Source organism: Hemitrygon akajei, chromosome 9, assembly GCF_048418815.1.
Source record: "Hemitrygon akajei chromosome 9, sHemAka1.3, whole genome shotgun sequence".
Classification (NCBI taxonomy): domain Eukaryota; kingdom Metazoa; phylum Chordata; class Chondrichthyes; order Myliobatiformes; family Dasyatidae; genus Hemitrygon; species Hemitrygon akajei.
The window spans coordinates 57,845,931-57,862,595 of NC_133132.1; the positions used below are offsets into that span (position 1 = coordinate 57,845,931).

The following is a 16,665-nucleotide window of genomic DNA, read 5'->3' on the forward strand; positions in this document are numbered from 1 at the left end:
ACTGGCCCAGGTGCGAGGTTAATTTTGGTGTGCATGCCGCATATGTTTTAAACACTCCTCAAGTTTTACCAGCAAGGAGCACACGAGTTCCTTTCCAAGCCACGTACCATCTTGACTTGGAAATATTTTGTGACTGTTCCCTCATCATAACTGGACATTAAACTGCCCATAGACAGTGAGGGAAAACTGTGGCACTGAAAGGGTGAAAGCACATACCACCAGCTCAAGGATAGCTTCTATCAAAACATAAGAAGACTATTGAACAGACCTCTTGTATGATAAGATGGACTCTTGACCTAACAATCTACCTTGTAATAGCCTCGCACCTTGTTGGTGCCTGTACTGTACTTTCTCTGTAAACTTATATTTCCTCGTACTGCATCAATGTACTGATGTGATGAAATGATCTCTGTAGATGGCACACAAAACAACTTTTTTTTACTGTACTTCACCTCGTGACAAAAATGAGCCAGTTTACCAATACTGGAACTTTTCTTCCTATAGCACCATAAGCTACCTTTACCTTAACAAATACTGAAGTGGTTCCAAAAGACAGCTTACCACCACCTTCTCAAGGGCAATCAGTAATAAGTGATAGAAAGATAGAATCAGTATCGGGTTTGTTATCGCTGGCTTGTTACGAGAAATTTGTTAACTTAGCAGCAGCAGTTCAATGCAATACATAATACAGAAGACAAAAAACCCAAAATAAAATAATGATAATAATTAATTAGTAACTAAATCAATTGCAATATACTTATATTGAATAGATTAAAAATTATGCAGAAAACAGTAAAATATATTAAAAAAGTAAGGTAATGTCTAAGGGTTCAATGTCCATTTAGAAATTGGATGGCAGAGGGGAAGAAGCTGTTCCTGAAACACTGAGTGTGTGCCTTCAGGCTTCTGTACCTCCTACCTGATGGCAACAGCGAGAAAAGGGCATGCCCCAGGTGCTGAAGGTCCTTGAAGATGTCCTGGGTACTTTGAAGGATAGTACCCAAGATGGAGCCAAGTCAATTTACAACCCTCTGCAGCTTCTTTCAGTCCTGTGCAGTAGCCTCACCCATACCAGACAGGATGCAGCCTGTCAGAATGCTCTCCACGGTACATCTGTAGAAATTTTCGAGTGTTTTAGGTGACAAACCAAATCTCTTCAAACTCCAAATGAAATATAGCCACTGTCTCTGTTTAAGAAATTTCTATGATTAACATCATATATATGTGCAAAATTTACAGTGAATATACTCATTTAACAGCTCTGTCTTCCATTTATCCTCAGCAGGAGAAATGTCTCTTGGACGTCAGGAAGCTTTTGAGATCTTCAGAAGAGACTATGCTGAAAATATAACCATTGAAGACAACAAACATCTTTTGAAGCAGAGGTGAGTCACTACTGAACAGTCTTTGTAAGACAAAAAGGACCATCTGTTGTCTAAAAATTGGTTTCTACTGCATGATTCTCCTAATGAGTAATATTAGAAACAGTGATAAAGTATTGAAAACCCTTCCTTGAAATGAGCACCAGTAGATAAAGCTGACTCTTGTTGTCATGAAAGTTTCTTGAGATAAATGTGTTCATTAGAACTAAGGCGATACTTGCACAGCTAGCAGAGCCACGGTGTCACATTGCCAGGAACCCATGTAAATTGGAGGTACCAAGGTCCTGTGAAAATCTTTGTTTTGCATGCCATCCATACAGATCATTTTCATCACATCAGTACATTGGGATTTTACAAAGGGATAGCAATAACAGAAAGTAGAATACAGTGTTACAGTTACAAAGGAAATGCATGCAGGCAGACAAGGTGTGAAGTCATGACAAAGTAGATTGTGAGGTCAGGAGTCCACTTTATCTTATAGCCCTTTCTTTAAGGTTGTATGGAGATTGCATCTTCTCCAGGTAACTGTACATGGGTCCTCCGGGTGCTTTGGTTCCTTCGTATACCAAAGATGTGCTTGTTGATTGGTTACTTGGTCACTGTAAATATCTCCTAGTGTGTTGGTGAGTGGTAGAATAGGTTACAAGGAAAATTGCGAAGGATTGCTTTCTGATGGTTGCAGTGGATGGCAGACCGAAGGCCCTTTTTCTGAACTGTAAGTTCCAAAGACTCTATGACTCAAAAAAAGGTATTTCGCTTGTTCATCTATGTCAAACACAGTGCAGTAACACTCTGCATCATGCTTAGTTCTGAAATTAAGCACCCTTAAAGTAAATTAAACCATATTTTAGGAACAGAATACAGTATACATTTGCTGCCAGGTTGCTTTTGGGCACATGTGAAAACAGAACATTTTTTTGTCCTACTTTACACAATGTTATAATGCAGAACCAACATTCTGTAGAATTCAAGAAGGTAGTGGCACCAGTAGGCCACTCAGCCCCTTGAGCCTACCTTGTCACTGAATATGATTGTAGCCTCATAGGGTTATAGTTCCCCATATAGTTCCTTGAGATCTAATATGCTTGAATAAGGTCACCCCTCATTCTTTTAAACAGAATACTCAAGCAGTTACGCACACTTTTGGACGTAATCTGGACAGCCCATAATTATCTTTCACATATCAAGGTAGGAATTGTACTCTCTCTACACTCATGATTGTGTCACTAGACACAGCTCAAACATCATCTATAAATTTGCCGATGTCCCAGTTGTTCTCAGAATCTCAGATAGTGACAAGGAAGCATACAGAAGTGAGATAGACTGGCTGATTGAGAGGTATTGCAAGAACAACTTTGCATTCAGCGGGAGTAAGACGAATGAATTAATACCGGACTTCAGGGAGGGGAAATCGGGAGAACACACAGCCGTTCTCATCAGGGGGTCTGCTGTGGAAAGGGTGAGTGTCAGTATCTCTGAAGATCCATCCTGGGCCCAACGTATTGATGCAATTATAAATAAGGCACACCTGCAGCTATATTTCATTAAGTGTTTGAGGAGATTCAGTATGTTACCAAAGACCAGCCGATTTCTCTAGATGTACTGTGGAGAACATTCTGACTGCTGTTTCACTGTCTGGTATGGAGTGCCAATGCACAGAACAAAAAAGGCTGCAGAGCATTGCAAACTTCATCATGAGCACTGACCTCCCCATTATCTCCAAAAGGCGATACCTCAAGAAGGCAGCATCCATCATGAAGAACACTCACCAACAAAGATATGCCCTCTTCACATTATTGCCATAAACAAGGAGGTCCAGGAGCCTTAAGATGCATACTTAGCATTTTAGGAGAAGTCTCTTCCCCTCTGCCATCAGATTCCTGATGGCTCTCTTTTTCATCTATTTATTTATATATATATAAATTGTAATTTATATTAATTTTATGTACTGGACTGTGACTGGTATCACAAAACAACAAATTTCACTATATATGTCAGTGATAACAAACCTGGTACTGATTCAGATTCTGATTGTGAAATACAAATTATTTGAGAATTGAACAACTTATTATGTTTGTGTCCTGTAAAAATAATGTTAGATCACAGGAATATAATAATTTTTCTTTTGGAAACTAGACTCATACAAGTGAAAATTGATAGAATATACTTCAGTGTCAGAGTACATACAACACTCACTGTCTAGACATGAAGACAAAGAATAGCCTCTTGGGTGAAGCCCTTACAGCTATTTCTACCTCCCCCTCCCACCATGTTCTTCTGAACCAACTCAAAATAGGAGAGTGAAAAGGGTCATGTTTAAAAATCAAAGTGGTACAATATTTTAGAAAATGTAGAGGCATAAAGAATATATCTGTTGCAATGATGAATGATTAGTTCATGTTGAAAGCTGTAAATGAAAACAAATGCTTACATTCTGCGATTAATAATGGAGCAAAATACTGCAGTTTCTCAGGAATTTCAACAGTTTCCCATCTATGAACTGCTTAAATTAGATCCTGCCCCAGAAAACCTAAAAATAGGTCTCAGTGCTCCCAGCGAATCCATGGCTTTCCAGGATGTCTATCCTTAAGAACTGCTGGAGAAATTAAGGGGGCCCTATTCCAAGGCTGCAATAGTTTGATTTATGTGGATCATGTTGGAGTTTGTGGAGGAAGCTGATGGTAGTTACTTATGAATAAGGGGTTGATAATATATGTTTTGATGTCACATTTTGAAGAGATTTTTTGTGTGGTGAGAGTTCGAAAAATCAAAGTACAGGGATTTTTAAAAAATCTAAACTTATCCTTCTAATTCCTTATATACTTCCTAAGAATTTGCCGCAGTATTTCCTTGTTCAGCAGATTATTTCAGACATTTATCATTCATTGGCTAAAAGAGATTTACTATTGACTGAGCATTAAGCTAAGAATGCCTGAGATCCTGGCAATTTGTTCCCTGCACTCAGAATCATCTGCTAATGCTCATACTTAACATCAGTGTGAGATCTGGCAAAATCTGCCATCTACATTTTCAACTTTAAAAACCCAACATACTTTCATACACGTACCGTGACATTGAAAATAAAATCCCTATCATGCTGTGTTTGTAAATGAATGTGGTCAGATTATCATTACCACAATTGCAAATGCATTACAACCCAAGCTAAAGTTAATTAATCACTCCCATTAAAAATGCTGTGGAAAATGAAAGATTAATATGTGTCTCATGTAAAATATGTAGTGTAATTAGAAGTTAAATCTGTCAGTGAGCTCCCTAACTTTTGGACAAATTAACACAATGGTCCCAAAGTTTCTTGTGAATGCCACCACTGTGTCTGTGCCTGCTTCTTTAGCTTTACAGTTGTATTATAAAGGGAAATACATATCACACCAGGCTCAAGGACAGCCCCTATATCAGCCCCCTGAACAGATCTCTTTAAAGATCTCAGTAAAGATGGATCAGCTGTACTGGATTGGGTATTATGTAATGAAATAGAGGAGATTAGGAAGCTTAAGGAAAGGAACCCTTAATTAGCAGTGATCACAAATGATTGAGTTCAACTTGAAATCGGATAGGGAGAAAGTAAAGTCTGACGTAGCAGTACTTCAGTAGAGGAAAGGAAATTACAGTGGTATGAGAGAGGAGATGGCCAAAGTAAATTGGAAAGAGATGCTGGTAGGGATGACAGCAGAGCAGCAATGGCGTGAAGTTTCTAGAAAAAATGAAGATGCAGGATAGATGTATTCCAAAAACAAAGGAATACTCAATTGGCAAATTAGTGCAACTGTTGCTGAAAAGGGACTCAATGCTAATGTAAAAGCAAGAGAGGACATATAACAGAGCAAATTTAATGAGAAGATAGAGGACTCGGAAGCTTAAAAATCTACAGAAAGCAACTAAAAGAATTATTAGGAGGGAAAAGATGAAATATGAAAGCAAGCTAGCAAACAGTATCAGGGCGGATAGAAAAAGCTTTTTCAAGTATATGAAACATAAAAGAGAGATGAGAGTGAATATAGGACTGCTAGAAAATGAGGCTGGAGAAAGAATAACGGGGATAACGAGATGGCAGATGAACTAAATGAGTATTTTGCATCAGTCTTCACTGTGGAAGACACTAGCAGTGTGCCAGGTGTTGAAGGGTGTGTGAAGAAAGAGAAGTGAGTGCAGTTATGATTACAAGGGAGAAGGTGCTCAAAAAGCTGAAAGACCTAAGGGTACATATTCACCTGGACCAGATGAAGTACACCCTAGGGTTCTGAAAGAGGTATCGGTAGAAATTGTGGGGGCATTAGTAATAACCTTTCAAGAATCATTGGACTCTTATATTTAGGTATAAGAGTTGATAATGATATAAAGAACTTATATAAATTAAATTACTTACCATTATTGAAAAAAATTCAAGAAGATCTTGATAAATGGATGGTATTACCAATAACATTAGTAGGTAGAGTAAATACCATAAAAATGAATATATTCCTTAGACTACAATACTTATTTCAATCACTACCAATACAACTACCCCAGAAGTTTTTTCAAGAGTTAAACAAATATGTGAGGAAGTTTCTTTGGAAAGGTAAGATGTCAAGAATATCGTTGGAAAAATTGACATGGAAATTTGATCTAGGAGGGTTACAACTTCCAAATTTTAAGAATTATTATAAAGCAAATCAACTTAGATTTATTGCATCTTTTTTTGAGAAAGATAGACCGGCATGGATTAGAATAGAACTAGATAAAATAGGAGAAAATGCAGCAGAAGATTTTATATATAAATGGGAATCTAAATGGATACGGGAAAAAAAAGAATCTCCTATATTAAAACATTTGATTGACTTATGGAATAAGATAAATGTTGATGATGAGACAAAGAAATCTTTATTAGCAAAGAGATCTTTAATTCAAAATAGACTTATTCTTTTTACAATGGATAATCAACTTTTATATAATTGGTTTCAAAAAGGGATTAGATATATAGGAGATTGTTTTGAAGGAGGTATATTAATGTCATTTGATCAATTAAAGAATAAATATAAAGTATCAAACACACTCTTTTTTGTTACTTCCAACTAAGGGCTTATTTAAGAGAAAAATTAGGTCAAACAATGTTATTGCTGAAATCTAATGAAATAGAAACTTTAATTCAAAAAGGAAAGATTAAAAAATTTATTTCTTGTATGTATAACGGTCAATTATGGATAACTCTGAACATCCTCTACATAGCACCATCCAGAGACAGAGAAGCAGTTTCAGCGACAGGTTACTATCGATGCAATGCTCCTCAGACAGGATGAAGAGGTCAATACTCCCCAATGCCATTAGGCTTTACAATTCTACCGCCAGGACTTAAGAACTTTTTAAAAGCTATTATTAATGCTTTTTGAGATAGTGATTTAGATGCATATAATATTTTTTTACTGAGTTAAGTATTGTATGTAATTAGTTATGCTACAACAAGTGTATGGGACATTGGAAAAAAGTTGAATTTCCCCATGGGGATGAATAAAGTATCTATCTATCTATCTATCTATCTAACTTGTTTCAAAAACAGGCAATTAAACAAGGAGTCCATAAGTCAAGACAAAAATGGGAAAGTGACTTGAATATTAAAATTGAAGAAACAAATTGGTCAAGACTATGTCTTGATAGTATGACAAATACAATAAATGTCCGGTTAAGATTAGTGCAATATAATTTTTTACATCAATTATATATTACACCACAAAAATTAAATAAATTAAACCCAAATTTATCCGATCAGTGTTTCCAATGTAACCAAGAAATCGGTACTTTTTTACATTCTACTTGGTCTTGTTCTAAAATTCAACCTTTTTGGACAAATTTAAGAGTTTTATTGGAACAAATTATTGGAACACAACTTCCACATAATCCAATATTATTTTTACTAGGCGATATTGTAGGGATAAAACCAAAACCCAAATTGAATAAATATCAGAAAGAATTTATAAAAATTGCACTGGCAGTAGCCAAAAAGGCTATTGCAGTTACTTGGAAATCAGATACATATTTAAGTATAGATAGTTGGAAAAAGGAAATTCATAGCTGTATTCCATTTGAAAAAATTACTTATAATTTAAGAGATAAATATGAAACATTTTTGAAAATTTGGCGCCCTTATTTACAAAAGACAGGATTAAATATATAGGTGCTCCGAAGATGAAATAATTGGTTATTTGGGGAAAGAAATATATATACTAAAGTTATTATGAACTCCATGGAGCATGTGGGGATCTTCCGATATCCAGGCACTCTTTCTTTTTTTTCTTTCTTTCTTTCTTTTTTCTATAGGGATGTTAGGGGGGAGGGGGGAAGGGTATATATATATTTTTTTCATATATTTTCTTTTATTTCTGCAATTATTTGAAAACTCAATAAAAAAAGTTTAGTAAAAAAAAGAATCACTGGACTCTGGCATGGTTCCGGAGGACAGGAAAATTGCAAGTGTTGCTCCACTCCCTGGAATGTACATGCCCTCAAATGCTTTTGTTCCCCAGATCGGGAGTATTTATGCTGCTGTATAGACCTTTCTGGCTGCCTAGAGAGTTCACGGCTGTTATTATCACAGCTGTGTATATTCTGCCGCAGGCTGATACTGACCTGGCTCTCAAGGAAATACACGAGACCATCAGCACCCTGGCTGCCTTCATCATTGCCGGTGACTTTAATAGAGTGTCACTGTCTAAAGTCTCTTCAAAGTTTTGTGAACACATCCAGGTGAGCACACGGGAAGATATCATACTTGACAACTGCTACTCCCCCTTCCGTAACGCTTACAAAGTGCTCCTCTGCCTGCCATTTGAAAAGTCGGATCACTCCTCCATCTTGCTATTGCCGTGGTACAGGCAGAAACTGAAACAAGAGGTGGCCATAGTTAAAACCGTCCTCTGTTGGTCCGACCAATTGGCCTCCATGCTACAGGACTGCTTTGATGACGTCAACTGGAATGTCTTTCATGAGAGGATGTCTCCGAGTTCACAGAAGGGGTTACGAGTTTCATCCAGAAGTGCATCAAGAATGTTATTTTCCAGAAATCGGTCCTGGTCTATCAAAAACCAGAAACCCTGGATCAACAGTTCCCTGCGAGCAGCACTTACTGCGTGACATGGAGCTTATGTTGCCAGTAATCAACATAACTCACGTAATGCAGCTACGATCTGCACAGTCATCAAGGCAGCGAAACGACAGTACAGGGATAAGATCCAGACATAGCTCTCCAACAACATCACAAACAGCTTCTGCCAAGGTCTGCACACCATCGCAGACTTCAAAGCTAAACACAATGGTGTTTCCAACATCACTGCCTCTCTCCCAGATGAGCTAAATCTTGTTTAATCTCGGTTTGATGTCACCAACACTGAGCCCCTGAGGAGAGCTGCTGAAGTGACCTGCACCTTGGTCATCTCTGAAGCTGAAGTATGCAGGTGTTTCCAACAAGGCTGCAGGATGGGATGGCATCCCAGGGCAGGTACTCAGAGTATGAGTGGCGCAACTGGCAGGTGTGTTTACAGACATTTTTAATCTCTCTCTTTCCCAGTGCAGAGTGCCCTCCTGCTTAAAACGTCCACCATTGTTCCTGTACCTAAAAAGACCAAGGTAACATGTCTGAACGACTTACGTCCTATTGCTGTCACCTCAATAATAAGCAAATGCTTTGAGAGGCTGATCAAGGCCTACATCTGCAGCATGCTACCACCCACACTGGACCCCTACAATTCACCTACCAACACAACCAATTGATAGATAACGTAATAGCCACAGCTCTACAACTGTCTTTACACATCTGGAGAAGAAGTATGTTGGAAAATGCATGGTCATGCACTTTGGTGTAGGAAGAAAATACAAAAATCTGAGATGCAAAGGGACTTGGGAGTCCTTGTGCAGATCACCCTAAAGGTTAACTTGCAGGTCAAGTCAGTGGTGAGGAAGGCAAATGCCATGTTAGCATTCATTTCAAGAAGTCTAGAATACAAGAGCAAGGGTGTGATGTTGAGGCTCTATAAGGCACTGGTGAGGCCTCACCTTGAGTATTGTGAACAGTTTTGGGCCCTTCAGCTTGGAAAAAATGTACTGGCATTGGAGAGGGTCCAGAGGAAGTTCAGAAGGATGATTCCAGGCATGAAAGAGTTTTCATACGAGGAATGTCTGACGGCTCTGCTTCTGTACTTGCTGGAGTTCAGAAGAATGGGGTGGGGGGGGGGGGGAATCTGATTGAAACCTTTTGAATGTTGAAAGGCCTAGGCAGAGTAGATGTGAAAAGGATGTTTCCTATGGTGGGAGAGTCTAGGACAAGAGGGCACAGCCTCAGGATAGTAGGCTGTCCATTTGAAACAGAGATACGGAGAAATTTCTTTAACCAGAGGGTGATGAATTTGTGGAATTTGTTACTTCAGGCAGGTCAGGTCTGGTGTATTTAAGGTGGAGATTGATAGGTTCTTGATTGACCACAGCATCAAAGATTAGAGAGAGATGACGTGGGAGTGGGGCTGAGGAGGGAAAGGAAAAGGATCAGCCATGACAGAATCGCGGAGCAGACTCGATGGGCCATGTGGCCTTAAATGGTCTTATGGTCTAACTGTTCATCTCTCAATCTTCCTCTTAATGGCCATTGTTCTGCCGAATGGTCTCGGCCCAAAACGGAGACTGTAATTTTTTCCATAGATGCTGCCTGGCCTGGAGTTCCTCCAGCATTTTGTGTTGCTTGGATCTCCAGCATCTGCAGATTCTCTCTTGGTTGCACCTTATTTGTTTTCTTGCGCTGAACTTTCCCCATGATTGGTAACACTATATTCTGCATTCTGTTATTGTTTTTCTTTTGTACTATCTCAGTGGACTTCTGTTTCGAATGATCTGTCTGAATGGAATGCAAAACAAAGTTTTTCACTGTGTTTCAATACAGGTGTCAATAATAAACCAATTACCACTTGCCAAAAGACGTGAAATTTGTATTCCTTTCAGAGAGAGACGGTCATGAAGATTTTCTTGCTGAAAGTTGTTGGTCTTTCAACTTGATAGCAGTTTCAACCAATTTTTTACGGACTATGTTCGCCTGGTGCCAGAGAATAATCCAAACCTCTGGAGTAAACCTCAATTATAGATTGACTCAATATGAAATTGATGACAAAGTACCCAGTGAAGTCCTTGGCCAATAAAGATGGGGTCCAGAAGATATTTCTAATTGGCCACCCCTTAGCAGATGCAGAGGATACTATCAAAGCAAGACACACAGGCAGTACAGTAAAGGTAACCTTCCAGTAACCTCATAGACTCTGGCAGTCTTAACACTTATGGGCCTAATCCAATGTTGATCCTGAGATTTTCATCTTTGAAATGTTAGAGAGCAGTCCCATTTCATTACCAAACAAGCTGCTTTTTAATAAGAAAAAAACAATGCTGATGTTGAGAGTTCTAATGACTTTGGCCAGGTACTTACTCATTGTTCTGGTTTTCGTTACACTTCTAGATGGCTTTGGGGATTAGGAGGTTAGATTTCCTTTTCCATCTGAGATCCCCTGTTGTTCTATATGAAAAAAAGCTTGAGGTCTTCAATTAAGTTTTAAAAAAAGCTGTTTTAAGAGCTTCTCCATGGAGGCCCATTAGTATTCTATTGGCTGGGTAAGGTACTGGAATTAATACAATTTGGAAATGTCAGCCAAGAGTTGAGTTTTTGTGAAGTGTATCTGTTTCCTACCACATAACAGCTCATCAGCAATTGAGGGTGAATGGAGGAAGCTTGAAAGCGGTCCAAACACAGTTCAAGTACTATACGTCAATACAACAGCAACATCTTTCAAACTTAATACAATAATACAGCCCTGTACACTTCACAGGTGCATTATCAAATAAAATTTGACAGCAAGCAATATAAACATAAATGTAGGTATACATGGTGTATTACTATCTTAAGGGAAGAGCAAGAGATAGAGATACATAGGGAGGGATTCCATAGCTTAAGAGAACTCAGACAGATTAAGGTATGGCCGTGGAAGGTGGAGTGAGTAAAATCTAGGATGCACAAAAGGAGGAATTTGATGAGAGCTGGGATCATGGAACTATAAAGCTTGATATGTTTACATCAACTGGACAGTTCAATGATGCAAAGAGATTTGAAAGGAATATTAAAATGAAGCATTAACACACTTATACCATTTTCAACCATGGGCAAAACTTGATTTAATCAAAACACAGAAAAGCTGCAGATAATCTGAGATGCTGAAAATGCTACAAATGCTCAACAGACCAGGACACATCTGTGAAGCGAGAAACAGAGCTAACTTCTCAGAACCAGGACAGTGACCTGAAATGCAGAAAGTTTCTCTGCACAATTTGTGGAGTATTTCTAGCATTTTCCATTTTTGTTATCAAGGTTTATTAAACTGAAGAATACCGGGCTATTTTTGGATTTGGGGAGTATTAAAATAAGGTAAACAGAACACAGGCCTGTCACAGGTGCCCAGCTCAAGTTTTCAGCTGTTTGAATTCAGGAATTAAGCATGGTGCTATTATCTGGAATATTGGCCACTGCATTAAAATCAAACTGAATGCCGTTTCGTTTGGATCACTCTCCCTGTTGTCAAGGAAAATATCAGGAATGGAAGTTTCTGTGTGCAGCACTTAGCAGAGTAATCACAATGAGAGAAAATTTATATGTACCAGTGAGTAATTATTTATCGGAGACCTTAATTTTTTATGTAGAACGATGATTTTTTTTCTCACCAGGTACACGGAAGCAAAGTCCCTTGGAGAAAAAGTGAATCAAGCAAGGAATAAAATTAGTAAGTCAATTACATTGATGTGGTAAAATATTGCAGAATTGATACTTCACTGATGTGAGTAGGATCATGAAAATGAAGTGGAAGAAATATTCTCTCCCCTGAAAATGGACTTGATTGTAGTAGATGATTAATCTGCACATTTTCACTGCAGCAGAGGCAGAATGTAAATTTAAGCTGACTCCAATGTATTCATCTAAAGACTGCTGTACACGTCCTGCTGAATTCACCCATATACAGGTTATCCTGCAGTGCAAGTAGTTATTTCTTGATATCAGCAATACCTTTAATTGAGGCTGCAAAACGCAAATTCATCCAAAAACTGAACGAGACATATTTTGACCAATGGTTGAAAATGTGAGTGCGTAAGCTTCAAACTTTTCAGAAAACACAATTAATCAAATAGAATAGGAATTCTGGTAAAAAAAACATAGGAATTTTAAAATGATTAAAATTTATGATGCATATATTTGTCAATGAGCATTCAGTAATCATGGATCAAAGAGAAAACCTCATATCATATACAGCCAATGCTTTTGGATAGACAAAGAGGAGAGCACATAATGAGACATCAAACACAAGTACAAAGAATCTGGGGTTGAAATAACTGGCCTGAGCTGATACTACTTTCAAAGATGAGTCAAATCAAGATATCCATAGGCCAAGCTACAGGGAAAGGCTGATGGCTTACTTGACTATATTCTTAAAAAGACTCTGTTCACTATCAATAAACATAGAGATCTTGTCACTATTTTAACATGAAATGAGTGTTGACCTCCCTCAGTGAAGAACATTTGAAAATGCTGCATCTGCATGATCCTGCTGCAGGGTCTTTGATCCAAAACATCAAATATCCCATTGCCTCCACAGGTACTACATGACTTGCTCCAGTTGCTTGTTTTTTGAGCCAGTACTTCATCTTACAGCCCAAACAATTTCAAACAAGCCGTGAGTATTGCTGTGAAAATTTGCAGCTAGCTCTAGGTAGCATTTGAAGGGAGGCCCCAGGATACTAGAGTGCTCCATTGATCTATTGAAGAATGACTAGGATTATAGGCACTGTATAATACCATTGAACAGGAGCCTGTTGTCCTCTGTCCTTCCTTCCACAACATTATTGTTCTTGCAGTTGCTTATTAGCCAGGCAGTCAAGATTCCTGCACCTTGGACCTAAGCCTTTTAAACCAGAACTGCTTGGGTTACCCTCCAAGTACAGTATATCTTTATAATTCTTAACTGAATGTAAGTATGCAGATTGTTTCTATTATTTCTGCATCTACTGTAGTTAATCTCTGCGTTTGTATTGTCAGCACATCTTTTACTGATACCTGAATTTCTCCCTTCTTTTCTGCTCAATGAACTGCCCAGTCATTGTTCTTTTGATGCATGGTGGTATCCTATACTATGCTAATTATTCCTTTTTCCATGATTTGGTTTCATAAAAAAGAGTTCATTTCCTCATGGTCTCTCTTTAAAATATTTAATCAAAAATCAACAAGAACTGAAGCTAATGCCACCTATTAAGTAAAATGTTTGCCGGTATCAATTTCATCAGTTGCCTCAACTCCAACATAATTCTTCAGAAAGCTGACTTTTTATTCAACTATCCACCCATGTCACTGTATTAATTCAGCATCTTAAATGTTTATAGAATAATCTGACTTACTTAGTCAAAAGTTGTTTTCCATTTGTAAGGACATTAGATTCATCAGATTTGGATTACTTTTTGATTTATTTCCAAACCTATACTTATCTATCAACGCTTTAGCCACATGGGGTTTCTTTAAGCATTAGCTGCCATGGCTGTTTAATGAGAGTTAATTCAATCTACTTCTCAGCAGCCTCGGTAGGGCCACACAAAAAGAGGTCTCTCACTCTCCAAAGAAATCCTTTATGATTATGTTAACACACAAGCACAGACAAAACCCAGGGAACAGTTTTCCATATATCATTACAAATGGCCTAAACAATGGAAAATCTGTTTTAAGGCAGGCAAACAGGCTGATTTTATTTAGGATTTTTAAGTACCCCCTCAGCTGCTGTGGTTTAGTAGATTTAAACAACAGACATCACATAGACATTTCGTTCTTTACATGCTGCTTTCCAGTTTAAGCTCCATTAAAATGAAGTTGGATTAACATTGTATTCAAATAGTTATTTTAAGGCTATTCTTCACATGAATTAGACAAAACATCATTACTTAATATTTCTCCCCTTTGCTGAAATTAATGCCTTTAATAGAACAATGGTGTCTTTGGTAACTCTCCAAAATAGCAATTGCTCATACAGGGAGTAATCTCTCGTAAGATGTCTCACAGTTATTGGGAGGTTAAGTGCTTGATCAGGATAATCTTATTCTAATGTAAATCATAATTTTATTATTTGTCATCAAATATGGAACATGTTGCTTAGTAGTAAACACGATGCTGCAAGAGTTCAGTAGGTCAGGCAGCATCTGTGGAGGGAAATGAATAGGCATCGTTTCAGTTCTAGATCCTTCATCTGGGCTGGAAGGTAGAGGGAAGTTAGCTGGTATAAAAAACAGGAGGGAAGGGGTGGAAAAAGAGTGAGCAAATGATAGGTGGATTAGGATGGAGAGAGATGGCAGGCAGATAGAGCAGTTAAGGGTGGAAATAGCAACAGAGACTGGGAGGTGATAAAGGACTATGGATGATGGAAGTAAGTGGGTCGAACTGCATCTGTAGGAGGAAAGGAGTGTCAACCTTTTGGGTCGAGTCCTGATGCAGGGTTTTGACATAAAACATCAAAAAAGAACTTAAGGGCATAAAACTCCGTTCCTCCCACAGATGTTGCTTGGCCTACTGAGTTCCTCCAGCAGATTGTTCCTTCAGGTTCCAGCATCTGCAGTTGCTTGTGCCTCCAAAGTTTTTGTATGCGTCTTCAATCTACTGCAGATATCAAATTGTATCTTCACCTCTGCACCTCACCGCGTTTCAAAAGCAAAACCTGCAGACTCACAGAATGGTCATAGCATGAAAAAAGTCATTTGACCCATCAGATCTGTCCTTGTTCTTTCAAGCTAGTCCCACTCCCCCACCTATTCCTCACAACCCTGCAAATTCTGTCCTTTTTAGGTTCATACCCAGCTTCGTTTTGAAGGCTACAATTGAATCTGTCTATAGTACTACTGCAGGCAACACATTCCAGACCAAGTGCTGTGTTAGTATAATTTCCCCAATGTCACTTTTAGTTCTTTTTCTAATCACTTCATAGTGTCCCCACAAAGACCAATGGGAACAATTTCTGCCTATTTACCCTATCAATAGCAACCTGAAAGTGATAATGCAAGTGGATTGTGTAGCAAGGAAAATGTACAGCATGCCTTCATGTTGGGGTATAAAAGCTGAGAAATAATAGTGCAGTTGTATAAAACTTTATTTAGTCTCATGTGGAGGACAGTGTGTAATTCTTAAATATGAGAAAGTCTGCAGATGCTGGAATTTCAAGGCAACACACACAAAATGTTGGAGGAACTCAGGAGGTCAGGCATCATCTATGGAAATGAATTAACAGCCAGTGCTTCGAGCCGAGACTCTTCATCAAGACTGAGAAGGAAGGGGAATGCCACCAGAATAAAAAGGAAGGAGACTAGTTGGAAGGTGATGGGTGAAGCTGGGTGGGTGGGAAAGTTCTAGGACTGGAGAAGAAGGAATCTGACAGGACAGGAGAATGAACTGTAGGAGAAAGGGAAGCAGGAGGGAACCCAAGGAGAAGTAACATGTAGATGTGAACAGATGAAAGGTCAGAGTGGGGAACAGAGTAAGAGGGAAGGGAGGGGAATGTTTTACCCGAAAAAGAAATCAATATTCATGCTGTCAGGTTGGAGGCTACCTAGACGGAATGTAAAGTGTTGCTCCTCCACCCAGAGGATGGCCTCATCTTGGAGCAAAAGGAGTCCATGGACTGACATGTCAGAACTGGAATGGGAGTCAGAATTAAAATGGTTGGCCACCATGAATTTCTGCTTGTTGTAGTTGGAGTGGAAGTGCTTAATGAAGCAGTCCTCAAATTTACGGCATGTCTCACCAGTGTAGAGGAGGCCACCTCGGAAGCACAGGAAGGACTGTTTAGGGCCCTGAATGGAGGTGAGAGTGGAGGTGTATGGACAGGTGTACCAACTAGGCTGCTTGCAGGAATAAGTCCTGGGAGGGAGATTAGTGGGGAGGGACAAGTGGACAAGGGAATTGCAGAGGGAACAATCCTTGCAATTCTGTTTGCCACACTATAGGAGTGCTGTGAGGCTTTGAATAGAGCACAGAGAAGTTGGACAAACATAGATTGTTTTCTCTGAAGTTTTGGAGGCTGGGGGAGGGGAAAACAACCTGGTAGAAGTATATGAAATTATGGGATACATAGATTAAGAAGTTTCCCAGGGCGAAGTGCAGGCAAATGGGTTTAGTTTGGATTAGCATCATAGTTGACACAGACATGCTGGTCCAAAGAGTCTTTTCTTTGCTGTATTATTGTATGTT

At 38.7% G+C, this 16,665-nt stretch overlaps 1 protein-coding gene across 6 annotated transcripts in view; it reads left to right on the forward strand.

The window, feature by feature from the left end:
* The window catches only part of kif6 (kinesin family member 6), a 569,609-nt gene that overhangs the window by 319,763 nt on the left and 233,181 nt on the right, over positions 1–16,665 (forward strand). For 5 of the 6 annotated variants that reach the window (XM_073056062.1, XM_073056056.1, XM_073056059.1 and 2 more), the window contains 2 exons: positions 1,283–1,385; positions 12,120–12,175. In XM_073056062.1, the coding sequence (XP_072912163.1) occupies positions 1,283–1,385; positions 12,120–12,175 (159 nt within the window). The remainder of the gene's footprint in view (positions 1–1,282; positions 1,386–12,119; positions 12,176–16,665) is intronic. The other variant, XM_073056057.1, reaches the window with a different exon arrangement.